Raw genomic sequence first — 26,973 nt, 5'->3', positions numbered from 1 at the left:
CACACAGGGTTGAACATAAATAATATTATCTGAACAATGTATGAAACACAATTGTATTGTACTCACTTTATTGAACAAAATATCTTACAATATCTTGGAAATACATATATCATCTTGTACTCTATAACACCACTGTGGAACTCGGACCTCTGCATTGACATCTATTACACTGTGCGCCCGTCCGTTATGAACGCTGTATGGAAATATTAATACAGAATTGACTTCCAAACACATGATATAAATCTAAATATAGAAAGTACTCAATCTCAGCACAGAAGGATTCTCCATACAAAACGTCTTACAATTGTTGGGGTAGTAACCGTACACAGGTATTATAAACATACCATTAAACATCTCTTCTTTTCCAAAAATGTCTAATTCAGTAAATATTGTTGTTCCGCTTTTGGGGAAGGAATCACCTTTAGGCCTTATTCTAGAACAAATAAAGCATTGGCTGACTGTGCCACTGTGTAGCCTCTGTGGTTGGCTCCACTGTGGGTACACGCTGTCAGCAGGCCTCTCAGATAACGTACACATCAGTCTTCTCCCCTTCAAGCCAATAGGTTCGCATTTTGCCTTTGCCCTGGAAAAACACATAAATCAATAGGCGTGGGAGTGATAGATACACCAAAGGGCTTCTCTTTCTTAAAGGGTGACCCTGGCATTAGCTGGGCCTGTTAAAACTAATCTGGCATCCCTAGAGAGAGTACGTTACACTTCATAACCAGACTTGATGGTTTTCTTCCATTTCAACAGAAGAGTACAGACATCTTTTCTTATGACACTCGTACTCTGAGAGATCCAGAGCTGCAATCTACTGAAATGCACTGCATATAATAAACAGAATGGGAATCACAAGACCACATTTCACTATTGCTGACCCTGTAAAACAACAGATTTCACTGCACCTATCTGGTGTATGTGACAAAACACTTTTGTATTCTTCATTTATGTTTCTATCATATTCATTTATCAGACAATATTGAATACATGAAGCCATTACAGATAATGTTGACAACAACACATACATTATTCATTGTGGCCTTACCTTCATTTCTACCTCCCCTCTTTCTTGGAGTTCAAAATAGCCAAACTCATCCAGCACTTCTTTGGTTGCTGAGGACAGGTGGATCCTCAAGGCTGTGAAACACATCAATAGACAATCACAGTGAGTGCTTTGCAGGGAGTGACACCGAGTAGCATTAATGAAACATTTATCCTCTGCCATATGCACTGTGTTAGATCATAACAATTACAGTATACACACACACACACACACACACACACACACACACACACACACACACACACACACACACACACACACACACACACACACACACACACACACACACACACACACACACACACACACACACACACACACACACACACACACACACACACACACACACACACACACACACACACACACACACACACACACACATACATACATACATACATACATACATACATACATACATACATACATACATACATACATACATACATACATACATACATACATACATACATACATACATACATACATACATACACATACATACACATACATACATGCATACGTCAACCAAGTGTATTGTGAAGGTCAAAAGTAGAAATGAACAGTGAAATCTTCCTGTTGCTGTAGAAATAGTCCTTAGAAACAGCTGTTGACAGTCCAGTCCCAGAGGTGATTCCTACCACTATAGGATATTTTATGGTCTGCAGTTTATCACTATGGATGTGGCCTGGCTATAAGTGTTATTAATTATTTATCAACGGACGTGAAAGCACACAGCAGGAAGTGAGCAGGAAGTGAGTGGGTTAATCAATAATGTGATGAGTCACTCACAAAAAATCCTGGCCGGCACAGCACCAGCGGTCCAACTACCACTACACCAGTTAAGAACTGCTGCCAGTAATACCAGTCCAGATAAACACTATTAAACTAGGACGACAACCTCCATCCCCTCTGTTGCTTTGTGATGATAAATATCCCATTCCCTGTCTAAATCAACTACTTAATCTATCCGTTGATGCTTCATTTCTTACAGGGAAGTATGTGCAAAGAGCTAGTCCACAATATTTTTTGTTATGCATTCTCAGACACAAGCATTAGTCAGATTTAGTCAAGACAAATAATGACGGGAAACCAGTCTTTCACAAAACAATTGCATAAGCAAATATACAACAGGGAATGCTCGACAGACGAACAAAATCCTAATCCAACAGGAAATAATGAATACTTGTTGTTGTTTTAGTTTGTGTCAGCTGAAACATACAGTGGCTCCAGAAAGTCCTTAACTTATTCCACATTTTGTTGTGTTACAGCCTGAATTCAAGATGGCTTTTTTCCCCTCACCCAACTGCACACAATGCCCCATAAAGACAAAGTGAAAACATGTTGTTAGACATTTTTGCAAATGTATTGAAAATGAAATACAGAAATATCTCATTTACATAAGTAGTCACACCCCTGAGTCAATACACGTTACAATCAACTTTGGCAGCAATTACAGCTGTGAGTCTTTCTAGGTAAGTCTCTAAGAGATTTGCCCACCTGGATTGTACAATATCTCATCCTCAGTTTTCTCCTATCACAGCCATTAAACTCTGTAACTGTTTTAAAGTCACCATTGGCCTCATGGTGAAATCCCTGAGTGGTTTCCTTCCTCTCTGACAACTGAGTTAGGAAGGACGCCTGTATCTTTGTAGTGACTGTGTTTATTGATAACCCATCCAAAGTGTAATTAATAACTTCACCGTGCTGAAAGGGATATTCAAAGTTTATTTTTATTTTTACCCATTCACCAATAGGTGCCCTTCTTTGCGAGGCGTTTGGAAAACCTTCCTGGTCTTTGTGGTTAAATCTGTGTTTGAAATTCACTGCTCGACTCAGGGGCTTACAGATAATTCTATGTGTAGGGTACAGAGATGAGGTAGTCTTTCATATTATTGTCCCAACTGGATTCCAGAATGTGACACTGTTTTATGCGGCTACATTTCCACATGAATAGTTTTAAGTGTTAAAGTGCTGACACCAATCAAAATAGAAAATAGGAAAACAGAGATCCAAATCTGAAACTCACCCTCTCCATTCGACTCCATCCGAGACGCTGTGTTGACAGTATCTCCAAATAAACAATATCTGGGCATTTTCAGACCCACCACCCCAGCACAGACAGGCCCTGTACAGAACAAATGGCAGTGACATTTACTGGAAATATCCTCCATGGAAAAGCATACTGTAGATGGATAACAATTTCTTTCATCACCAGAACCTCATGATAAGCCAAGTGTATTTAAAAGCATGATCAAGATATGACTGAACTCAAAAACAACATATTCCCACAATGACGGGATCAGGCACCTCCCACACACAATTTTTAAAGACCTATCAGTGATGATATTCATGTCAAGTGTTTGAATAAGAATATAAATAGTGCCTGCATGACATAATTGTGTCCAAGCACAATGAAAAACCTCCTTTGCATGCAATACAGCTTGTATTTGTTGTATTTGATCATCATGTCAAAATATTGTAGGTACTGGAGATATCTCCAGAGATTTCTTAGCTGAAATACTGTATGTCTTAAAACCTAGATATTGTCATCAACTGTCATAACCAATCACAGCAGTTTATAACAATTAGTGTGCAAAAGCCCCATGCAATCATGAGGCAGGATACATAAGTGGGCAATTTAATCACAAATGACTTCTTGTCTAGACAACTATTTATCATATAATAAATAATTTTGTGTCATAACATAATTCAGTTATTTGTCATAGAATTAAATAAACTGTCATTGGCTAGGGAAAATCATGTAACATTTAGGAGGTATTGAAAGCTTTGCATTTGTATGATTTATTAGAGGTGTTTTGACTGGTAACGATATGGATGCTAAGGATCAGGAGAAGGATTGGGCAGTTCCCAAAAGCACTGATTCATTCAATTTGAAAAACAACAACAACAACATCTATCTTCTAACAGTAGTTAAGCATAAGACATTTGAACCATCATTTCAAACTCTATGTGAAATGTGAAATGATACCTGTGTGGATTCCTATCCTTAGCCGTAGTTGGTCTTGGGGTCTGTGACGAATCTTGAATGTTTTCACTTGTTCTAGTAAGGCTAGAGACATCCCAGCTATCTCCCTTGCGTGTAGGTTACCATTCCTGACTGGAAGCCCTGACACCACCATGTACGCATCACCAATAGTCTCCACCTCAGATATACATGACAACATGTTAGTAGGTTGAAACAGGTGATTATATATATATATATATAAAATAACCATATTTACATTACAAAACATTATTCATCTGACTTACCTTGTACACATCAAAATTATCAATGATAGCATCAAAGCAAGTGTAGAGATCATTCAGCACTGTCACAACCTATGAAGAGTTAAACAAAACTTTAGCTACGGTACTCAGGTACACTAGAAACAATAGTTCAAGGGTAGAACAATCGCAAACCCCACCACTAAAACCGGGTAACTGTTACCCTCCTGCTCCTTCATTCTCTATTTTAGAAATACTTCTTCAGCTAGTGGCAAACATTTGTGAAACATAGCAATTTCAAAGATATTGTGCAAAGATAATAAGTTCCACTGTGCGTGTTCATGAGGCATGTTCCATTTGGTTTGCCCCCGTGATTGACTGAGATGTGTTTCTGCATGAACTCCCAATGGTTCCCCAGTCAGATTAAAATATTTCTGTTCCCCCTGCCTTGGACAAGTGCCCAGAACCTCAATTTACTGAGAAATGTGCTTACATGAGTAAAACAACGCAACAGACCAAATACTGGGGATACATTTTCACAATATTTTCCGGAATTTGAAGAGTAATACACATCAGCTGTTTATTCAAAATATGAAGTGTTTCTTGTCATTCATAAAATAAATGTTTGTATATTGTAATTCCTTTGAGGGTCTATTGGTCAAGTTAAGAGATTCAGTGGCTTATGGAGAGAGAAATGGTGCTAGGAAAACAGTCTTAGTTCTAGTTTAACTTTCAGAGGGGCTTAGCATTATTTCTTAAACCATTACGACTTAATCTGGGGGGGAAAATGGATAAATGTAATTCGATATTTTAATTAAACAGAGCACTAACTGGTAGGTGAGATACCTAAACCTCAAAGCTACACTAATGTTGAAAGAATACCGTCTGTTTTGTGGCCTTAATTGAATAGACATGTGACCTTAAAATCAAGTGCGTAGAATAAAAGTGAACAATGAATATATTTCACATAATACATCGCCACTGAAACCTAGTGGTTGGATTCTTAACTCTGAGCTATATTAAAATACATTTGATGAAAGGTAAGATTTATGACTGTACTTGTAAGTAGCTTCTGCTGGATGAATAGAGTAGATCTGTCTGAGTGTACCACTCGCCAAGTACAAAATATCGCTCATGCAGAGTTATTGGAAATGATATGAAGACTGACGTGTCTTCACCATTGTGGAAGAAACACCCCAGTAAGACTTTGTCTGAATTCATGGCACAAGTAGAAGAAGAAAACCTGGTTCCTCTGGATGGATTTCAGAATTCGGAACGACCAAAATGTCTGGAGAAAATAACATGTTGGGGCACTGTACTTAAAACCATTACAACCATTGAGACCATTACAACAATCCCATCAAAACAAATCAAATTGTATTTGTCACATGCACCGAATACAACAGGTATTCATTCACCTTACAGTGAAATGTTACTTACAAGCCCTTAACCATTCATCAGCCATTCGTCATACAGTACTTTAGACCCCGGTGAAGGGATTCTCAATAAATGAGTGGTCTTGAAATCTTCTTCTTCATCTTCTTCTTCATGAGAGAGAACACATTTCATAGCAGCTACAGCACCCAGTGACTCAGCAATGCGTCAATGCGCTCTCAGCTACTCACAATAGCTATTTTGTGTTGTGGCCTCCATGTGGGAATGCTTTTTAACTATGAGACATACGGTAGGTGCTTTAATAGGCTCTGCATGAGTAAGTAACAAAGAAGCTCCTCCACATTTCGTCTTAATATTCTCTTCCCATAATGAGTTGTTGGACCAGCATATTTTCAAGCTTTCTTTTCAACTACCTTCAAGTGTCTTGAGGGAGAGTTTACAGGAAGTCTGTCATTTCCCATGGTGAATTGATACTTTGACTCAATAAACATTGAGTGCATTTTACTTAGCAAAACTGACTGGTCACATAGTAAGATTCAAAGTGCAAAATCATGTTGTGGATTTGCTCCTGCTGTTGGTTGGTATAGGATAGCTACTGTATAAAGTCTGTACCTGTTGTTGGTTAGGAGTGAATATATCTACTGACAGTTGTTTACCTGCAGTGGTGTACTCTCAGCTGACATTGACGTGAAACCCACAATGTCACTGAAGTAGATTGTCACACTGTCAAACGCCTCCGCTTGGACCGTCTCCCCTCGCTTTAGTTGCTCTGCTACTGAGCTGTGGACAAGAAAACGCTAAGTAAGTAAAACCACAATGAACAAAATGCTTATACAGTGCTTAAGAGATAATGTTATCGTTTGCTATAAATCAACAGTGACAGTAAGCTTGGCAGCTACGATCCACAATGAGTAAATAAGCAGATTCTACCAGTATCATTTCCTGTTCACCAATATTTTAAGGTACAGTAAAGAGCCAGAGACACAGTGCAGCACTAGCAGCTGGGTTAATCCAGGACTCTGGTCAAATGATCGGAATTCTGCAGTGAGAGAAGGTATCTCTCGGTTCTCTCAGGCCATTCTCTGTCTGTCAAATTGGCTGAAAGTTGGAGGGAGTCATTTGGCCAGACAATGGGAGGAAAAATGATTGTGACTACGGCGAGACAGACAGCTTAAATAGATGGAGGACATGGCTCATCGTTTGCTGCTTTCGTGTTATCAGAGGTGCTTAACCCCCCTATCACATTTCTCCTCCTAGTTCTGGTTAATGAGAAGTTTGCTTGTCAGCTCCCATCTTGCCTTGCCCTTTCATCTCCTCTCTGCTTAACTGTGTATCTTTTTTTAAAGTGTGAGATATAGAAAGCTGAGACGCTCTTTCTTGGAATTTGAACAATGATCAAGTGGCACAGCATTACACGGAAAATGGTTTCCTCATTTTCACAATTTGATAAGCAGAAGTTCAGACTGATAATAAGGCAAGACGAAAATCGGAATAATAATGATTCTTACTGTGGCAAGATCTGGTAAAGTAGATTTTCAGCTTTTCTTTTCTCCTCCAGGTAGGCTTGCGTTCGTTCCTCTACCAGGTTCTCCAGGTTGTTGGCGTACTGCTCCATCCTGGACAGCAGGTTGTTCAGAATGCTAGTACTTCCCTCCCTGTGATGAAAAAAGACAGAAAGATAACATACCCATTAATTTATTGCAATTCTGAATGAAAAATATCTGAACTTTCTATTCTGTTAACATCACCTAATGTACAATTCAATGAGTATTTCAGAAGTGACTTCATGGTCTAGGGCCGGATAAAATCTGTAATTTGTTTTTGCCTGATTCCGTTTAGTTTTTCCTAAATCCATTTCTCCGTTTTGTTTTTCCAATTTATTTTCAGGTTTTCGGCCTCTCAAAATCACACTTTTTTTTATACATCAGGAGAACACTTTTAAGATCTGGGAAAATTCTAAGAATGTTGCATTTTGTGTGTAGTTACCCTTTAATGCAAGTGTGCACCAGCCAGAGACCATTATTTGGTTAGCAGTCTTTCTGTAGCGCTCGTGTGATTGCAGAGTTTCCTAAACAAAATGCTCACTGAATTGATGCAAATAATCATGATATAATTCTGTCAGGTAGGCATAGACTACACTGTAGTTAAAATGTAATTGAGAAGGTTTTTGGGAAAACCTTTCCATTTACCAGCAGACGGTTATCATTATCATTATCTCTAACGGCTACACAAAGTGGCGGGTTGAATAAAGAGAAAAAAATACCTTAAAAAAAATCTATAAATGTATAATTCTTGTGCAATTTACACTGTGTACAAAATATTAGGAATACCTGCACTTTCCATGACATAGACTGACCAGGTGAAAGATATGATCTGCAACGCTGCTGGGGTTTTCACACTCAACCATTTCCTGTGTGTATCAAGAATGGTCTACCACCCAAAGGACATCTAGCCAATGGCAGGCCAGTGGTCGAAAATGGGTCATTGATGAAAGAGGACAAAGGAGGCCGACAAATTGTGCAGAGCAACAGACAGGCTATAGTTAGTCAACTGACAGTCCAGTACAATATTGTTGCCCAAAGACCCATAAAAGAATGCACAACTCGTCGTACCTTGACACGAATTGGACATGGCAGCTGACGACCTTACAGAGTTCCACTTCTTTCAGCAAAAAAACAAGAAACTGTGGTTGCAGTAGGCTAAGGAACGAAAACACTGGACACTGGAGAATTGGAATTACATTGCCTGGTCTGATGAATCGTGGTTCCTGCTGTTTTATGCTGATGGGAGGACTATGGTATTGAGAAAACCACATGAGTAGATGCATCCATCTTGCCGCGTGTTAACATTGCAGGCTGGTGGTGGTGGTGTTATGGTGTGGTCTTTTCATGGCACACATTGGGCCCCTTGATAAAAGTGGAGCAACGTTTGAATGCCACAGGATATCTGAACATCATTGCCTATCAGGTGCATCCCTGCATGGCAGCAGTATATCCATGAATGGATTTTTTCAGCAGGATGCCACAAGGCTAGTATTGTCCAAGAATGGTTATACGAACATTACAGTGATTTCAGCTTACTGAAGTGGCCTGCACAGTCACCAGATCTTAGTTATTCAAGTATACATTACCAAACTTACCATAGATTGACAAAAATGACCTGTTAATTACCAATATTACTGAAGATTCTTTGGTAAATTACCGGTACCTTCGCAACCGTAGTTGTGATCTCCAAGTCACAACTGTCAGAATTCAAAAGGAGAATTTCTATTATACCAACACAAAAAAAAGCCTTTGTTTGCACTTGTAAGAAATACAGAAGCATTGAATGACATCAAAACACTTCTGCACTAAGGGGACATCTGAAAGTAGTAGGAAAGCTAAGGGGACATCTGAAAGTAGTAGGAAAGCTAAGGGGACATCTGAAAGTAGTAGGAAAGCTAAGGGGACATCTGAAAGTAGTAGGAAAGCTAAGGGGACATCTGAAAGTAGTAGGAAAGCTAAGGGGGGACATCTGAAAGTAGTAGAAAAGCTAAGGGGACATCTGAAAGTAGTAGGAAAGCTAAGGGGACATCTGAAAGTAGTAGGAAAGCTAAGGGGACATCTGAAAGTAGTAGGAAAGCTAAGGGGGACATCTGAAAGTAGTAGGAAAGCTAAGGGGACATCTGAAAGTAGTAGGAAAGCTAAGGGGTCATCTGAAAGTAGTAGGAAAGCTAAGGGGACATCTGAAAGTAGTAGGAAAGCTAAGGGGACATCTGAAAGTAGTAGGAAAGCTAAGGGGACACATCTGAAAGTAGTAGGAAAGCTAAGGGGACACATCTGAAAGCAGTAGGAAAGTTAAGGGGACATCTGAAAGTAGTAGGAAAGCTAAGGGGGGACATCTGAAAGTTGTAGGAAAGCTAAGGGGACACATCTGAAAGTAGTAGGAAAGCTAAGGGGACATCTGAAAGTAGTAGGAAAGCTAAGGGGACATCTGAAAGTAGTAGGAAAGCTAAGGGGACATCTGAAAGTAGTAGGAAAGCTAAGGGGGGACATCTGAAAGTAGTAGAAAAGCTAAGGGGACACATCTGAAAGTAGTAGGAAAGCTAAGGGGACACATCTGAAAGTAGTAGGAAAGCGAAGGCGACATCTGAAAGTAGTAGGAAAGCTAAGGGGGGACATCTGAAAGTTGTAGGAAAGCTAAGGGGACATCTGAAAGTTGTAGGAAAGCTAAGGGGACATCTGAAAGTAGTAGGAAAGCTAAGGGGACATCTGAAAGTAGTAGGAAAGCTAAGCGGGGACATCTGTAAGTAGTAGGAAAGCTAAGGGGACATCTGAAAGTAGTAGAACAGCTAAGGGGACATCTGAAAGTAGTAGGAAAGCTAAGGGGACATCTGAACGTAGTAGGAAAGCTAAGGGGACATCTGAAAGTAGTAGGAAAGCTAAGGGGGGACATCTGAAAGTTGTAGGAAAGCTAAGGGGACACATCTGAAAGTAGTAGGAAAGCTAAGGGGACATCTGAAAGTAATAGGAAAGCTGAGGGGGGACATCTGAAAGTAGTAGGAAAGCTAAGGGGACATCTGAAAGGAGTAGGAAAGCTAAGGGGGGACATCTGACAGTTGTAGGAAAGCTAAGGAGACATCTGAAAGTAGTAGGAAAGCTAAGGGGACATCTGAAAGTAGTAGGAAAGCTAAGGGGACATCTGAAAGTAGTAGGAAAGCTAAGGGGGGACATCTGAAAGTAGTAGGAAAGCAAAGGGGACATCTGAAAGTAGTAAGAAAGCTAAGGGGACATCTGAAAGTAGTAGGAAAGCTAAGGGGACATCTGAAATTAGTAGGAAAGCTAAGGGGACATCTGAAAGTAGTAGGAAAGCTAAGGGGGACATCTGAAAGTAGTAGGAAAGCTAAGGGGACATCTGAAAGTAGTCGGAAAGCTAAGGGGACATCTGAAAGTAGTAGGAAAGCTAAGGGGACATCTGAAAGTAGTAGGAACGCTAAGGGTACACATCTGAAAGTAGTAGGAACGCTAAGGGTACACATCTGAAAGTAGTAGGAAAGCTAAGGGGGACATCTGAAAGTAGTAGGAAAGCTAAGGGGACATCTGAAAGTAGTAGGAAAGCCTAGGGGACACATCTGAAAGTAATAGGAAAGCTAAGGGGACACATCTGAAAGTAGTAGGAAAGCTAAGGGGACACATCTGGAAGTAGTAGGAAAGCTAAGGGGACATCTGAAAGTAGTAGGAAAGCTAAGGGGACACATCTGAAAGTAGTAGGAAAGCTAAGGGGACATCTGAAAGACAGAAAGGAAAGCTAAGGGGACATCTGAAAGTAGTAGGAAAGCTAAGGGGACACATCTGAAAGTAGTAGGAAAGCTAAGGGGACATCATCTAAGGGGACAAGTAGTAGGAAAGCTAAGGGGGACATCTGAAAGTAGGGATATCTGAAAGTAGTAGGAAAGCTAAGGGGACATCTGAAAGTTGTAGGAAAGCTAAGGGGACATCTGAAAGTAGTAGGAAAGCTAAGGGGACATCTGAAAGTAGTAGGAAAGCTAAGGGGACATCTGAAAGTAGTAGGAAAGCTAAGGGGACATCTGAAAGTAGTAGGAAAGCTAAGGGGACATCTGAAAGTAGTAGGAAAGCTAAGGGGACATCTGAAAGGTAGTAGGAAAGCTAAGGGGACATCTGAAAGTAGTAGGAAAGCTAAGGGGACATCTGAAAGTAGTAGGAAAGCTAAGGGGACATCTGAAAGTAGTAGGAAAGCTAAGGGGGACATCTGAAAGTAGTAGGAAAGCTAAGGGGACATCTGAAAGTAGTAGGGAAAAGCTAGGAAAGGGGACATCTGAAAGTAGGAAAGCTAAAGGGACACATCTGAAAGTAGTAGGAAAGCTAAGGGGACATCTGAAAGTAGTAGGAAAGCTAAGGGGGACATCTGAAAGTAGTAGGAAAGCTAAGGGGACATCTGAAAGTAGTAGGAAAGCTAAGGGGACATCTGAAAAAGGGGGACATAGTAGGAAAGCTAAGGGGACATCTGAAAGTAGTAGGAAAGCTAAGGGGACATCTGAAAGTAGTAGGAAAGCTAAGGGGACATCTGAAAGTAGTAGGGAAATCTGCTAGGAAAGGGGACATCTGAAAGTAGTAGGAAAGCTAAGGGGACATCTGAAAGTAGTAGGAAAGCTAAGGGGACATCTGAAAGTAGTAGGAAAGCTAAGGGGGACATCTGAAAGTAGTAGGAAAGCTAAGGGGACATCTGAAAGTAGTAGGAAAGCTAAGGGGACATCTGAAAGTAGTAGGAAAGCTAAGGGGACATCTGAAAGTAGTAGGAAAGCTAAGGGGGACATCTGAAAGTAGTAGGAAAGCTAGGAAGGGGGACATCTGAAAGTTGTAGGAAAGCTAAGGGGACATCTGAAAGTAGTAGGAAAGCTAAGGGGACATCTGAAAGTAGTAGGAAAGCTAAGGGGACATCTGAAAGTAGTAGGAAAGCTAAGGGGACATCTGAAAGTAGTAGGGGGAAAGCTAGGAAAGGGGACATCTGAAAGTAGTAGGAAAGGGGACATCTGAAAGTAGTAGGGGACATCTGAAAGTAGTAGGAAAGCTAAGGGGACATCTGAAAGTAGTAGGAAAGCTAAGGGGACATCTGAAAGTAGTAGGAAAGCTAAGGGGACATCTGAAAGTAGTAGGAAAGCTAAGGGGACATCTGAAAGTAGTAGGAAAGCTAAGGGGAGACATCTGAAAGTAGTAGGAAAGCTAAGGGGACATCTGAAAGTAGTAGGAAAGCTAAGGGGACATCTGAAAGTAGTAGGAAAGCTAAGGGGGGACATCTGAAAGTAGTAGGAAAGCTAAGGGGACATCTGAAAGTAGTAGGAAAGCTAAGGGGACATCTGAAAGTAGTAGGAAAGCTAAGGGGACATCTGAAAGTAGTAGGAAAGCTAAGGGGACATCTGAAAGTAGTAGGAAAGCTAAGGGGACACATCTGAAAGTAGTAGGAAAGCTAAGGGGACATCTGAAAGTAGTAGGAAAGCTAAGGGGGACATCTGAAAGTAGTAGGAAAGCTAAGGGGACATCTGAAAGTAGTAGGAAAGCTAAGGGGACATCTGAAAGTAGTAGGAAAGCTAAGGGGACATCTGAAAGTAGTAGGAAAGCTAAGGGGACATCTGAAAGTAGTAGGAAAGCTAAGGGGACATCTGAAAGTAGTAGGAAAGCTAAGGGGACATCTGAAAGTAGTAGGAAGCTAAGGGGACATCTGAAAGTAGTAGGAAAGCTAAGGGGACATCTGAAAGTAGTAGGAAAGCTAAGGGGACATCTGAAAGTAGGAAAGCTAAGGGGGACATCTGAAAGTAGTAGGAAAGCTAGGGGACATCTGAAAGTAGGGACATCTGACATCTGAAAGTAGTAGGAAAGCTAAGGGGACATCTGAAAGTAGTAGGAAAGCTAAGGGGACACATCTGAAAGTAGACATCTAGGAAAGCTAAGGGGACATCACTAAGGGGACATCTGAAAGTAGTAGGAAAGCTAAGGGGACATCTGAAAGTAGTAGGAAAGCTAAGGGGACATCTGAAAGTAGTAGGAAAGCTAAGGGGACATCTGAAAGTAGTAGGAAAGCTAAGGGGACATCTGAAAGTAGTAGGAAAGCTAAGGGGACATCTGAAAGTAGTAGGAAAAAGGGGACATCTGAAAGTAAGGAAAGGGGACATCTGAAAGTAGTAGGAAAGGGGGACATCTGAGTAGTAGGAAAGGGGGACATCTGAAAGTAGTAGGAAAGCTAAGGGGGACATCTGAAAGTAGTAGGAAAGCTAAGGGGACATCTGAAAGTAGTAGGAAAGCTAAGGGGACATCTGAAAGTAGTAGGAAAGCTAAGGGGACATCTGAAAGTAGTAGGAAAGCTAAGGGGACATCTGAAAGTAGTAGGAAAGCTAAGGGGACATCTGAAAGTAGTAGGAAAGCTAAGGGGGACATCTGAAAGTAGTAGGAAAGCTAAGGGGACATCTGAAAGTAGGGGCTAGGGGGACATCTGAAAGTAGTAGGAAAGCTAAGGGGACATCTGAAAGTAGGGAAATAGAGGGACATCTGAAAGTAGTAGGAAAGCTAAGGGGACATCTGAAAGTAGTAGGAAAGCTAAGGGGACACATCTGAAAGTAGTAGGAAAGCTAAGGGGGACATCTGAAAGTAAGGGGACAGTAGGAAAGCTAAGGGGACATCTGAAAGTAGTAGGAAAGCTAAGGGGACATCTGAAAGTAGTAGGAAAGCTAAGGGGACATCTGAAAGTAGTAGGAAAAAGAAAGCTAAGGGGACATCTGAAAGTAGTAGGAAAGCTAAGGGGACATCTGAAAGTAGTAGGAAAGCTAAGGGGACATCTGAAAGTAGTAGGAAAGCTAAGGGGACATCTGAAAGTAGTAGGAAAGCTAAGGGGACATCTGAAAGTAGTAGGAAAGCTAAGGGGACATCTGAAAGTAGTAGGAAAGCTAAGGGGACATCTGAAAGTAGTAGGAAAGCTAAGGGGACATCTGAAAGTAGTAGGAAAGCTAAGGGGACATCTGAAAGTAGTAGGAAAGCTAAGGGGACATCTGAAAGTAGTAGGAACTAAGGGGACTAAGGGCTACACATCTGAAAGTAGTAGGAAAGCTAAGGGGACATCTGAAAGTAGTAGGAAAGCTAAGGGGACATCTGAAAGTAGTAGGAAAGCTAAGGGGACATCTGAAAGTAGTAGGAAAGCTAAGGGGACATCTGAAAGTAGTAGGAAAGCTAAGGGGGACATCTGAAAGTAGTAGGAAAGCTAAGGGGACATCTGAAAGTAGTAGGAAAGCTAAGGGGACATCTGAAAGTAGGGGACATCTAGTAGTAGGAAAGCTAAGGGGACATCTGAAAGTAGTAGGAAAGCTAAGGGGACATCTGAAAGTAGTAGGAAAGCTAAGGGGACATCTGAAAGTAGTAGGAAAGCTAAGGGGACATCTGAAAGTAGTAGGAAAGTAGGGGACATCTGAAAGTAGTAGGAAAGCTAAGGGGACATCTGAAAGTAGTAGGAAAGCTAAGGGGACATCTGAAAGTAGTAGGAAAGCTAAGGGGACATCTGAAAGTAGTAGGGAAGGGGACATCTGAAAGTAGGGAAACTAAGGGGACATCTGAAAGTAGTAGGAAAGCTAAGGGGACACATCTGAAAGTAGTAGGAAAGCTAAGGGGACACATCTGAAAGTAGTAGGAAAGCTAAGGGGACATCTGAAAGTAGTAGGAAAGCTAAGGGGACATCTGAAAGTAGTAGGAAAGCTAAGGGGACATCTGAAAGTAGTAGGAAAGCTAAGGGGACATCTGAAAGTAGTAGGAAGCTAAGGGGGACATCTGAAAGTAGTAGGAAAGGGGCTAAGGGGGACATCTGAAAGTAGTAGGAAAGCTAAGGGGACATCTGATCTGAAAGTAGTAGGAAAGCTAAGGGGACATCTGAAAGTAGTAGGAAAGCTAAGGGGACATCTGAAAGTAGTAGGAAAGCTAAGGGGACATCTGAAAGTAGTAGGAAAGCTAAGGGGACACATCTGAAAGTAGTAGGTAAGCTTAGGGGACACATCTGAAAGTAGTAGGAAAGCTTAGGGGATATCTGAAAGTAGTAGGAAAGCTAAGGGGGGACATCTGAAAGTTGTAGGAAAGCTAAGGGGACACATCTGAAAGTAGTAGGAAAGCTAAGGGGGACATCTGAAAGTAGTAGGAAAGCTAAGGGGACATCTGAAAGTAGTAGGAAAGCTAAGGGGACATCTGAAAGTAGTAGGAAAGCTAAGGGGACATCTGAAAGTAGTAGGAAAGCTAAGGGGGACATCTGAAAGTAGTAGGAAAGCTAAGGGGACATCTGAAAGTAGTAGGAAAGCTAAGGGGACATCTGAAAGTAGTAGGAAAGCTAAGGGGGACATCTGAAAGTAGTAGGAAAGCTAAAAGGGGACATCTGAAAGTAGTAGGAAAGCTAAGGGGACATCTGAAAGTAGTAGGAAAGCTAAGGGGACATCTGAAAGTAGTAGGAAAGCTAAGGGGACATCTGAAAGTAGTAGGAAAGCTAAGGGGACATCTGAAAGTAGTAGGAAAGCTAAGGGGACATCTGAAAGTAGTAGGAAAGCTAAGGGGACATCTGAAAGTAGTAGGAAAGCTAAGGGGGACATCTGAAAGTAGTAGGAAAGCTAAGGGGACATCTGAAAGTAGTAGGAAAGCTAAGGGGGACATCTGAAAGTAGTAGGAAAGCTAAGGGGACATCTGAAAGTAGTAGGAACGCTAAGGGGGGACATCTGAAAGTAGTAGGAAAGCTAAGGGGGACATCTGAAAGTAGTAGGAAAGCTAAGGGGACATCTGAAAGTAGTAGGAAAGCTAAGGGGACATCTGAAAGTAGTAGGAAAAGGGACATCTGAAAGTAGGGGGACATCTGAAAGTAGTAGGAAAGCTAAGGGGACATCTGAAAGTAGTAGGAAAGCTAAGGGGGACATCTGAAAGTAGTAGGAAAGCTAAGGGGGGACATCTGAAAGTAGTAGGAAAAGGGGACACATCTGAAAGTAGTAGGAAAGCTAAGGGGACATCTGAAAGTAGTAGGAAAGCTAAGGGGACATCTGAAAGTAGTAGGAAAGCTAAGGGGGACATCTGAAAGTAGTAGGAAAGCTAAGGGGACATCTGAAATAGTAGGAGCTAAGGGGGACATCTGAAAGTAGTAGGAAAGCTAAGGGGGGACATCTGAAAGTAGTAGGAAAGCTAAGGGGGACATCTGAAAGTAGTAGGAAAGCTAAGGGGACATCTGAAAGTAGTAGGAAAGCTAAGGGGACATCTGAAAGTAGTAGGAAAGCTAAGGGGACATCTGAAAGTAGTAGGAAAGCTAAGGGGACATCTGAAAGTAGTAGGAAAGCTAAGGGGACATCTGAAAGTAGTAGGAAAGCTAAGGGGACACATCTGAAAGTAGTAGGTAAGCATCAGGGGGAAAGTAGTAGGAAAGCTAGGGGACATCTGAAAGTAGTAGGAAAGCTAAGGGGACATCTGAAAGTAGTAGGAAAGCTAAGGGGGACATCTGAAAGTAGTAGGAAAGGGGAAAGCTAGGGGGGACATCTGAAAGTAGGGAAAGCTAAGGGGACATCTGAAAGTAGTAGGAAAGCTAAGGGGGACATCTGAAAGTAGTAGGAAAGCTAAGGGGACATCTGAAAGTAGTAGGAAAGCTAAGGGGACATCTGAAAGTAGTAGGAAAGCTAAGGGGACATCTGAAAGTAGTAGGAAAGCTAAGGGGGGACATCTGAAAGTAGTAGGAAAGCTAAGGGGACATCTGAAAGTAGTAGGAAAGCTAAGGGGACATCTGAAAGTAGTAGGAAAGCTAAGGGGGACATCTGAAAGTAGTAGGAAAGCTAAGGGGACATCTGAAAGTAGTAGGAAAGCTAAGGGGGGACATCTGAAAGTAGGGGACATCTGAAAGTAGTAGGAAAGCTAAGGGGACATCTGAAAGTAGTAGGAAAGCTAAGGGGACATCTGAAAGTAGTAGGAAAGCTAAGGGGACATCTGAAAGTAGTAGGAAAGCTAAGGGGACATCTGAAAGTAGTAGGAAGGCTAAGGGGGACATCTGAAAGTAGGGTACACATCTGAAAGTAGTAGGAAAGCTAAGGGGACATCTGAAAGTAGTAGGAAAGCTAAGGGGGACATCTGAAAGTAGTAGGAAAGCTAAGGGGACATCTGAAAGTAGTAGGAAAGCTAAGGGGACATCTGAAAGTAGTAGGAAAGCTAAGGGGACATCTGAAAGTAGTAGGAAAGCTAAGGGGGACATCTGAAAGTAGTAGGAAAGCTAAGGGGACATCTGAAAGTAGTAGGAAAGCTAAGGGGACATCTGAAAGTAGTAGGAAAGCTAAGGGGACATCTGAAAGTAGTAGGAAAGCTAAGGGGACATCTGAAAGTAGTAGGAAGCTAAGGGGGCTAGTAGGAAAGCTAAGGGGACATCTGAAAGTAGTAGGAAAGCTAAGGGGACATCTGAAAGTAGTAGGAAAGCTAAGGGGACATCTGAAAGTAGTAGGAAAGCTAAGGGGACAAGGGGACATCTGAAAGTAGTAGGAAAGCTAAGGGGACATCTGAAAGTAGTAGGAAAGCTAAGGGGACATCTGAAAGTAGTAGGAAAGCATCTAAGGGGGACATCTGAAAGTAGTAGGAAAGCTAAGGGGATATCTGAAAGTAGTAGGAAAGCTAAGGGGGACATCTGAAAGTAGTAGGAAAGCTAAGGGGACATCATCTAAGGGGACATCTGAAAGTAGTAGGAAAGCTAAGGGGGACATCTGAAAGTAGTAGGAAAGCTAAGGGGACATCTGAAAGTAGTAGGAAAGCTAAGGGGACATCTGAAAGTAGTAGGAAAGCTAAGGGGGACATCTGAAAGTAGTAGGAAAAGACATCTAGTAGGGGGGACATCTGAAAGTAGTAGGAAAGCTAAGGGGACATCTGAAAGTAGTAGGAAAGCTAAGGGGACATCTGAAAGTAGTAGGAAAGCTAAGGGGACATCTGAAAGTAGTAGGAAAGCTAAGGGGACATCTGAAAGTAGTAGGAAAGCTAAGGGGACATCTGAAAGTAGTAGGAAAGCTAAGGGGACATCTGAAAGTAGTAGGAAAGCTAAGGGGACATCTGAAAGTAGTAGGAAAGCTAAGGGGACATCTGAAAGTAGTAGGAACGCTAAGGGTACACATCTGAAAGTAGTAGGAAAGCTAAGGGGACATCTGAAAGTAGTAGGAAAGCTAAGGGGACATCTGAAAGTAGTAGGAAAGCTAAGGGGACATCTGAAAGTAGTAGGAAAGCTAAGGGGACATCTGAAAGTAGTAGGAAAGCTAAGGGGACATCTGAAAGTAGTAGGAAAGCTAAGGGGGACATCTGAAAGTAGTAGGAAAGCTAAGGGGACATCTGAAAGTAGTAGGAAAGCTAAGGGGACATCTGAAAGTAGTAGGGAAGCTAAGGGGACATCTGAAAGTAGTAGGAAAGCTAAGGGGACATCTGAAAGTAGTAGGAAAGCTAAGGGGACATCTGAAAGTAGTAGGAAAGCTAAGGGGACATCTGAAAGTAGTAGGAAAGCTAAGGGGGACATCTGAAAGTAGGAAAGCTAAGGGGACATCTGAAAGTAGTAGGAAAGCTAAGGGGACATCTGAAAGTAGTAGGAAAAGGGGGACATCTGAAAGTAGTAGGAAAGCTAAGGGGACATCTGAAAGTAGTAGGAAAGCTAAGGGGGACATCTGAAAGTAGTAGGAAAGCTAAGGGGACATCTGAAAGTAGTAGGAAAAGACATCTGAAAGGGGAAACTAAGGGGACATCTGAAAGTAGTAGGAAAGCTAAGGGGACATCTGAAAGTAGTAGGAAAAAGGGGACATCTGAAAGTAGGGACATCTGAAAGTAGTAGGAAAGCTAAGGGGGACATCATCTGAAAGTAGTAGGAAAGCTAAGGGGACATCTGAAAGTAGTAGGAAAGCTAAGGGGGACATCTGAAAGTAGTAGGAAAGCTAAGGGGACATCTGAAAGTAGTAGGAAAGCTAAGGGGACATCTGAAAGTAGTAGGAAAGCTAAGGGGACATCTGAAAGTAGTAGGAAAGCTAAGGGGACATCTGAAAGTAGTAGGAAAGCTAAGGGGACATCTGAAAGTAGTAGGAAAGCTAAGGGGACATCTGAAAGTAGTAGGAAAGCTAAGGGGACATCTGAAAGTAGTAGGAAAGAGGGGACATCTGAAAGTAGGAAAGTAGGTAGTAGGAAAGCTAAGGGGACATCTGAAAGTAGTAGGAAAGCTAGGACATCTGAAAGTAGTAGGAAAGCTAAGGGGACATCTGAAAGTAGTAGGAAAGCTAAGGGGACATCTGAAAGTAGTAGGAAAGCTAAGGGGACATCTGAAAGTAGTAGGAAAGCTAAGGGGACATCTGAAAGTAGTAGGAAAGCTAAGGGGACATCTGAAAGTAGTAGGAAAGCTAAGGGGACATCTGAAAGTAGTAGGAAAGCTAAGGGGACATCTGAAAGTAGTAGGAAAGGGGACATCTGAAAGTAGTAGGAAAGGGGACATCTGAAAGTAGTAGGAAAGCTAAGGGGACATCTGAAAGTAGTAGGAAAGCTAAGGGGACATCTGAAAGTAGTAGGAAAGCTAAGGGGACATCTGAAAGTAGTAGGAAAGCTAAGGGGACATCTGAAAGTAGTAGGAAAGCTAAGGGGACATCTGAAAGTAGTAGGAAAGCTAAGGGGACATCTGAAAGTAGTAGGAAAAAGGGGGACATCTGAAAGTAGTAGGAAAGCTAAGGGGACATCTGAAAGTAGTAGGAACGCTAAGGGAAAGCACATCTGAAAAAGGGGACATCTGAAAGTAGTAGGAAAGCTAAGGGGACATCTGAAAGTAGTAGGAAAGGGGGACATCTGAAAGTAGTAGGGGACATCTGAAAGTAGTAGGAAAGCTAAGGGGACATCTGAAAGTAGTAGGAAAGCTAAGGGGGGACATCTGAAAGTAGTAGGAAAGCTAAGGGGACATCTGAAAGTAGTAGGAAAGCTAAGGGGACATCTGAAAGTAGTAGGAAAGCTAAGGGGACATCTGAAAGTAGTAGGAAAGCTAAGGGGGACATCTGAAAGTAGTAGGAAAAAGGGGACATCTGAAAGTAGTAGGAAGCTAAGGGGACATCTGAAAGTAGTAGGAAAGCTAAGGGGACATCTGAAAGTAGTAGGAAAGGGGACATCTGAAAAGGGGGACACATCTGACAAGTAGTAGGAAAGCTAAGGGGACATCTGAAAGTAGTAGGAAAGCTAAGGGGACATCTGAAAGTAGTAGGAAAGCTAAGGGGGACATCTGAAAGTAGTAGGAAAGCTAAGGGGGACATCTGAAAGTAGTAGGAAAGACATCTAAGGGGGACATCTGAAAGTAGTAGGAAAGCTAAGGGGACATCTGAAAGTAGTAGGAAAGCTAAGGGGACATCTGAAAGTAGTAGGAAAAAGGGGACATCTGAAAGTAGTAGGAAAGGGGACATCTGAAAGTAGTAGGAAAGCTAAGGGGACATCTGAAAGTAGTAGGAAAGCTAAGGGGGACATCTGAAAGTAGTAGGAAAGCTAAGGGGACATCTGAAAGTAGTAGGAAAGCTAAGGGGACATCTGAAAGTAGTAGGAAAGCTAAGGGGACATCTGAAAGTAGTAGGAAAGCTAAGGGGGACATCTGAAAGTAGTAGGAAAGCTAAGGGGGACATCTGAAAGCTAGACATCTGAAAGTAGTAGGAAAGCTAAGGGGACATCTGAAAGTAGTAGGAAAGCTAAGGGGACATCTGAAAGTAGTAGGAAAGCTAAGGGGACATCTGAAAGAAGAAGGAAAGCTAAGGGGGGACATCTGAAAGTAGTAGGAAAGCTAAGGGGACATCTGAAAGTAGTAGGAAAGCTGAAAGTAGTAGGGGACATCTGAAAGTAGTAGGAAAGCTAAGGGGACATCTGAAAGTAGTAGGAAAGCTAAGGGGACATCTGAAAGTAGTAGGAAAGCTAAGGGGACATCTGAAAGTAGTAGGAAAGCTAAGGGGACACATCTGAAAGTAGTAGGAAAGCTAAGGGGACATCTGAAAGTAGTAGGAAAGCTAAGGGGACATCTGAAAGTAGTAGGAAAGCTAAGGGGACATCTGAAAGTAGTAGGAAAGGGGACATCTGAAAGTAGTAGGAAAGCTAAGGGGACATCTGAAAGTAGTAGGAAAAAGGGGACATCTGAAAGTAGTAGGAAAGCTAAGGGGACATCTGAAAGTAGTAGGAAAGCTAAGGGGACATCTGAAAGTAGTAGGAAAAAGACATCTGAAAGTAGTAGGAAAGCTAAGGGGACATCTGAAAGTAGTAGGAAAAGGGACATCTAAGGGGACACATCTGAAAGTAGTAGGAAAGCTAAGGGGACATCTGAAAGTAGTAGGAAAGCTAAGGGGACATCTAGGAAAGCTAGGGGACATCTGAAAGTAGTAGGAAAGCTAAGGGGACATCTGAAAGTAGTAGGAAAGCTAAGGGGACATCTGAAAGTAGTAGGAAAGCTAAGGGGACATCTGAAAGTAGTAGGAAAGCTAAGGGGACATCTGAAAGTAGTAGGAAAGCTAAGGGGGACATCTGAAAGTAGTAGGAAAGCTAAGGGGACATCTGAAAAAGGGGACATCTGAAAGTAGTAGGAAAGCTAAGGGGACATCTGAAAGTAGTAGGAAAGCTAAGGGGACATCTGAAAGTAGTAGGAAAGCTAAGGGGACATCTGAAAGTAGTAGGAAAGCTAAGGGGGTATCTGACATCTAGGAAAGTAGGGGACATAGGAAAAAGACATCTAGGAAAGGGGACATCTGAAAGTAGTAGGAAAGCTAAGGGGGACATCTGAAAGTAGTAGGAAAGCTAAGGGGACATCTGAAAAGTAGTAGTAGGCTAAGGGACATCTGAAAGTAGTAGGAAAGCTAAGGGACATCTGAAAGTAGTAGGAAAGCTAAGGGGGACATCTGAAAGTAGTAGGAAAGCTAAGGGGACATCTGAAAGTAGTAGGAATCGCTAAGGGGGACATCTGAAAGTAGTAGGAAAGCTAAGGGGACATCTGAAAGTAGTAGGAAAGCTAAGGGGACATCTGAAAGTAGTAGGAAAGCTAAGGGGACATCTGAAAGTAGTAGGAAAGCTAAGGGGGACATCTGAAAGTAGTAGGAAAGCTAAGGGGACATCTGAAAGTAGTAGGAAAGCTAAGGGGACATCTGAAAGTAGTAGGAAAGCTAAGGGGACATCTGAAAGTAGTAGGAAAGCTAAGGGGGACATCTGAAAGTAGTAGGAAAGCTAAGGGGACATCTGAAAGTAGTAGGAAAGCTAAGGGGGACATCTGAAAGTAGTAGGAAAGCTAAGGGGACATCTGAAAGTAGTAGGAAAGCTAAGGGGACATCTGAAAGTAGTAGGAAAGCTAAGGGGACATCTGAAAGTAGTAGGAAAGCTAAGGGGACATCTGAAAGTAGTAGGAAAGCTAAGGGACATCTAAGGGGAAACACATCTGAAAGTAGTAGGAAAGCTAAGGGGACATCTGAAAGTAGTAGGAAAGCTAAGGGGACATCTGAAAGTAGTAGGAAAGCTAAGGGGACATCTGAAAGTAGTAGGAAAGACATCTGAAAGTAAGGGGACATCTGAAAGTAGTAGGAAAGCTAAGGGGACATCTGAAAGTAGTAGGAAAGCTAAGGGGACATCTGAAAGTAGTAGGAAAGCTAAGGGGACATCTGAAAGTAGTAGGAAAGCTAAGGGGACATCTGAAAGTAGTAGGAAAGCTAAGGGGGGGTAGGAAACACATCTGAAAGTAGTAGGAAAGCTAAGGGGACATCTGAAAGTAGTAGGAAAGCTAAGGGGACATCTGAAAGTAGTAGGAAAGCTAAGGGGACATCTGAAAGTAGTAGGAAAGCTAAGGGGACATCTGAAAGTAGTAGGAAAAGGGGGACATCTGAAAGTAGGGGAAAGCTAAGGGGACATCTGAAAGTAGTAGGAAAGCATCTGAAAGTAGTAGGAAAGGGGACACATCTGAAAGTAGTAGGAAAGCTAAGGGGACATCTGAAAGTAGTAGGAAAGCTAAGGGGACATCTGAAAGTAGTAGGAAAGCTAAGGGGACACATCTGAAAGTAGTAGGAAAAAGACATCTGAAAGGTAGGACATCTGAAAGTAGTAGGAAAGCTAAGGGGACATCTGAAAGTAGTAGGAAAGCTAAGGGGACATCTGAAAGTAGTAGGAAAGCTAAGGGGACATCTGACATCTGAAAGTAGTAGGAAAGCTAAGGGGGACATCTGAAAGTAGTAGGAAAGACATCTAGTAGGGGGACATCTGAAAGTAGTAGGAAAGCTAAGGGGACATCTGAAAGTAGTAGGAAAGCTAAGGGGACATCTGAAAGTAGTAGGAAAGCTAAGGGTACACATCTGAAAGTAGTAGGAAAGCTAAGGGGACATCTGAAAGTAGTAGGAAAGCTAAGGGGACATCTGAAAGTAGTAGGAAAGCTAAGGGGACATCTGAAAGTAGTAGGAAAGCTAAGGGGACATCTGAAAGTAGTAGGAAAGCTAAGGGGGACATCTGAAAGTAGTAGGAAAGCTAAGGGGACATCTGAAAGTAGTAGGAATCTGAAAGTAGTAGGAAAGCTAAGGGGACATCTGAAAGTAGTAGGAAAGCTAAGGGGACATCTGAAAGTAGTAGGAAAGCTAAGGGGACATCTGAAAGTAGTAGGAAAGCTAAGGGGACATCTGAAAGTAGTAGTAGGAAAGCTAAGGGGAAATCTGAAAGTAGGGGACATCTGAAAGTAGTAGGAAAGCTAAGGGGACATCTGAAAGTAGTAGGAAAGCTAAGGGGACACATCTGAAAGTAGTAGGTAAGGGGACATCTGAAAGTAGGGGACACATCTGACATCTGAAAGTAGTAGGAAAGCTTAGGGGATATCTGAAAGTAGTAGGAAAGCTAAGGGGGGACATCTGAAAGTTGTAGGAAAGCTAAGGGGACACATCTGAAAGTAGTAGGAAAGCTAAGGGGGACATCTGAAAGTAGTAGGAAAGCTAAGGGGACATCTGAAAGTAGTAGGAAAGCTAAGGGGACATCTGAAAGTAGTAGGAAAGCTAAGGGGACATCTGAAAGTAGTAGGAAAGCTAAGGGGGGACATCTGAAAGTTGTAGGAAAGCTAAGGGGACACATCTGAAAGTAGTAGGAAAGCTAAGGGGACATCTGAAAGTAATAGGAAAGACATCTGAAAGTTGTAGGAAAGGGGGACATCTGAAAGTAGTAGGAAAGCTAAGGGGACATCTGAAAGTAGTAGGAAAGCTAAGGGGACATCTGAAAGTAGTAGGAAGGACATCTGAAAGTAGTAGGGGGACATCTGAAAGTAGTAGGAAAGCTAAGGGGACATCTGAAAGTAGTAGGAAAGCTAAGGGGACATCTGAAAGTAGTAGGAAAGCTAAGGGGACATCTGAAAGTAGTAGGAAGGAATGCTAAGGGGGACATCTGAAAGTAGTAGGAAAGCTAAGGGGACCTGAAAGTAGTAGGAAAGCTAAGGGGACAAAGTAGTAGGAAAGCTAAGGGGACATCTGAAAGTAGTAGGAAAGCTAAGGGGACACATCTGAAAGTAGTAGGAAAGCTAAGGGGACACATCTGAAAGTAGTAGGAAAGCTAAGGGGACATCTGAAAGTAGTAGGAAAGCTAAGGGGACATCTGAAAGTAGTAGGAAAGCTAAGGGGACATCTGAAAGTAGTAGGAAAGCTAAGGGGACACATCTGAAAGTAGTAGGAAAGCTAAGGGGACATCTCAAAGTAGTAGGAAAGATAAGGGGGGACATCTGAAAGTAGTAGGAAAGCTACGGGGACATCTGAAAGTAGTAGGAAAGCTAAGGGGGGACATCTGAAAGTTGTAGGAAAACTAAGGGGACACATCTGAAAGTAGTAGGAAAGCTAAGGGGGGGCATCTGAAAGTAGTAGGAAAGCTAAGGGGGGACATCTGAAAGTAGTAGGAAAGCTAAGGGGACACATCTGAAAGTTGTAGGAAAGCTAAGGGGGGACTTCTGAAAGTAGTAGGAAAGCTAAGGGGGACATCTGAAATTTGTAGGAAAGCTAAGGGGGGACATCTGAAAGTTGTAGGAAAGCTAAGGGGGGACATCTGAATGTAGTAGGAAAGCTAAGGGGACATCTGAAAGTAGTAGGAAAGCTAAGGGGACATCTGAAAGTAGTAGGAAAGCTAAGGGGACACATCTGAAAGTTGTAGGAAAGCTAAGGGTGGACATCTGAAAGTTGTAGGAAAGCTAAGGGGGAACATCTGAAAGTAGTAGGACAGCTAAGGGGGGACATCTGAAAGTAGTAGGAAAGCTAAGGGGACATCTGAAATTAGTAGGAAAGCTAAGGGGGGACATCTGAATTTAGTAGGAAAGCTAAGGGGACACATCTGAAAGTAGTAGGAAAGCTAAGGGGGGACATCTGAAAGTAGTAGGAAAGCTAAGGGGACATCTGAAATTAGTAGGAAAGCTAAGGGGGGACATCTGAATTTAGTAGGAAAGCTAAGGGGGGACATCTGAAAGTAGTAGCTTAGCTTTCTTGTCATGTACCGTATATATATATATATATTTACAACTTTTTTCCACATACATTTTTTAAATTTTCCATCAACTCATCTTCAAAACACTCTCCTGCAACCCACCTCACCAATTTATATTTATAAAAAAGTATTATTTACCTCAAATCTGTAATCCTCCATGAAGCTAGCCAGAAACTAGCCAGAAGCTAATCCAGAAGCTAATCAGAAGCTAGTTCAGAAGCTAGTTCAGAAGCTAGTTAGCTTCTTTACTGGCAAATCGTTAGTATTCAGCTAACCACGGTTTGTGGTCATCAGCTATCCTTTAGCTCGAAAATCTATTGCCAGTTTTGTACGGCGCAGCGCGGCTCGGAACGGAACATACCGGACCAATTTTTCTCTCCATGTCCCTGGATTTCAACCGCTCTCTGGACATTCATACCTGGATCTCACAGCTAGCTAGCTGCTATCCGTGTGACTATCGGCTTTCGTCGATTCCGGAGCAAACATCAATTATTCCGGAGCTAACCAGCTCCGTCAATCACTCCTGAGTTCCATCAATCACTCCTGGGCTGCAGTCACCTATCCGGACCTGTTTTACTGCCTACGTGGAGCCCCACCGGGCCTTCACAGCTGGACTGCCGACGTTATCTCCTCCGTCACGACGTTACCTGAACGCCCATCTGCGGCCTGCTAACCGTTAGCTGTCTTATCGGCTGCTATCTGAATAGACAATCAGACAATTTATTTATTTATTTTTATTATTATTATTATTTTTCTTCTCGGGCCTCTATAACTATATCTATTGTTTTTTTGTTGTTGTTGATGTTGTGTGATTTGGATGAATCCCCTCTACCACACGGAACCCCACTAATCTACTGACGGAACGCAAGAGGTGGCTAATAACAGACCTCCATCCTATGCTAGCTTGCTACCGATGGCCTGGCTAGCTGTCTAAATTGCTGTGACCCCCAACCAACCTCTCCACTCACTGGACCCTTTTGATCACTCGACTAATCATGCCTCTCCTTAATGTCAATATGTCTTGTCCATTGCTGTTCTGGTTAGTGTTTATTGGCTTATTTCACTGTAGAGCCTCTAGTCCTGCTCACTATACCTTATCCAACCTATTAGTTCCACCACCCACATATGCAATGACATCTCCTGGTTTCAATGATGTTTCTAGAGACAATATCTCTCTGTTCATCACTCAATACCTAGGTTTACCTCCACTGTATTCACATCCTACCATACCTTTGTCTGTACATTATACCTTGATGCTATTTTATCGCCCCCAGAAACCTCCTTTTACTCTCTGTTCCAGACGTT

At 42.2% G+C, this 26,973-nt stretch overlaps 1 protein-coding gene across 1 annotated transcript in view; it reads right to left on the bottom strand.

Annotated features, from left to right (window-relative positions):
* Positions 1–41: 41 nt before the first annotated feature.
* The window catches only part of LOC118387512 (atrial natriuretic peptide receptor 2-like), an 82,361-nt gene continuing 55,429 nt past the window's right edge, over positions 42–26,973 (bottom strand). The window contains exons 16-22 of the mRNA XM_035775945.2: positions 7,198–7,344; positions 6,346–6,469; positions 4,340–4,408; positions 4,059–4,233; positions 3,096–3,194; positions 1,049–1,140; positions 42–583 (exon numbers count right to left, since the gene is read on the bottom strand). Coding sequence (XP_035631838.1) covers positions 521–583; positions 1,049–1,140; positions 3,096–3,194; positions 4,059–4,233; positions 4,340–4,408; positions 6,346–6,469; positions 7,198–7,344 — 769 coding nt within the window. The 3' untranslated portion in view covers positions 42–520. The remainder of the gene's footprint in view (positions 584–1,048; positions 1,141–3,095; positions 3,195–4,058; positions 4,234–4,339; positions 4,409–6,345; positions 6,470–7,197; positions 7,345–26,973) is intronic.

This window comes from Oncorhynchus keta, chromosome 13, assembly GCF_023373465.1.
Source record: "Oncorhynchus keta strain PuntledgeMale-10-30-2019 chromosome 13, Oket_V2, whole genome shotgun sequence".
Lineage (NCBI taxonomy): Eukaryota > Metazoa > Chordata > Actinopteri > Salmoniformes > Salmonidae > Oncorhynchus > Oncorhynchus keta.
The sequence above is the reverse complement of the archived record's forward strand: the minus strand, read 5'-3'. Positions and strand labels throughout refer to the sequence as shown.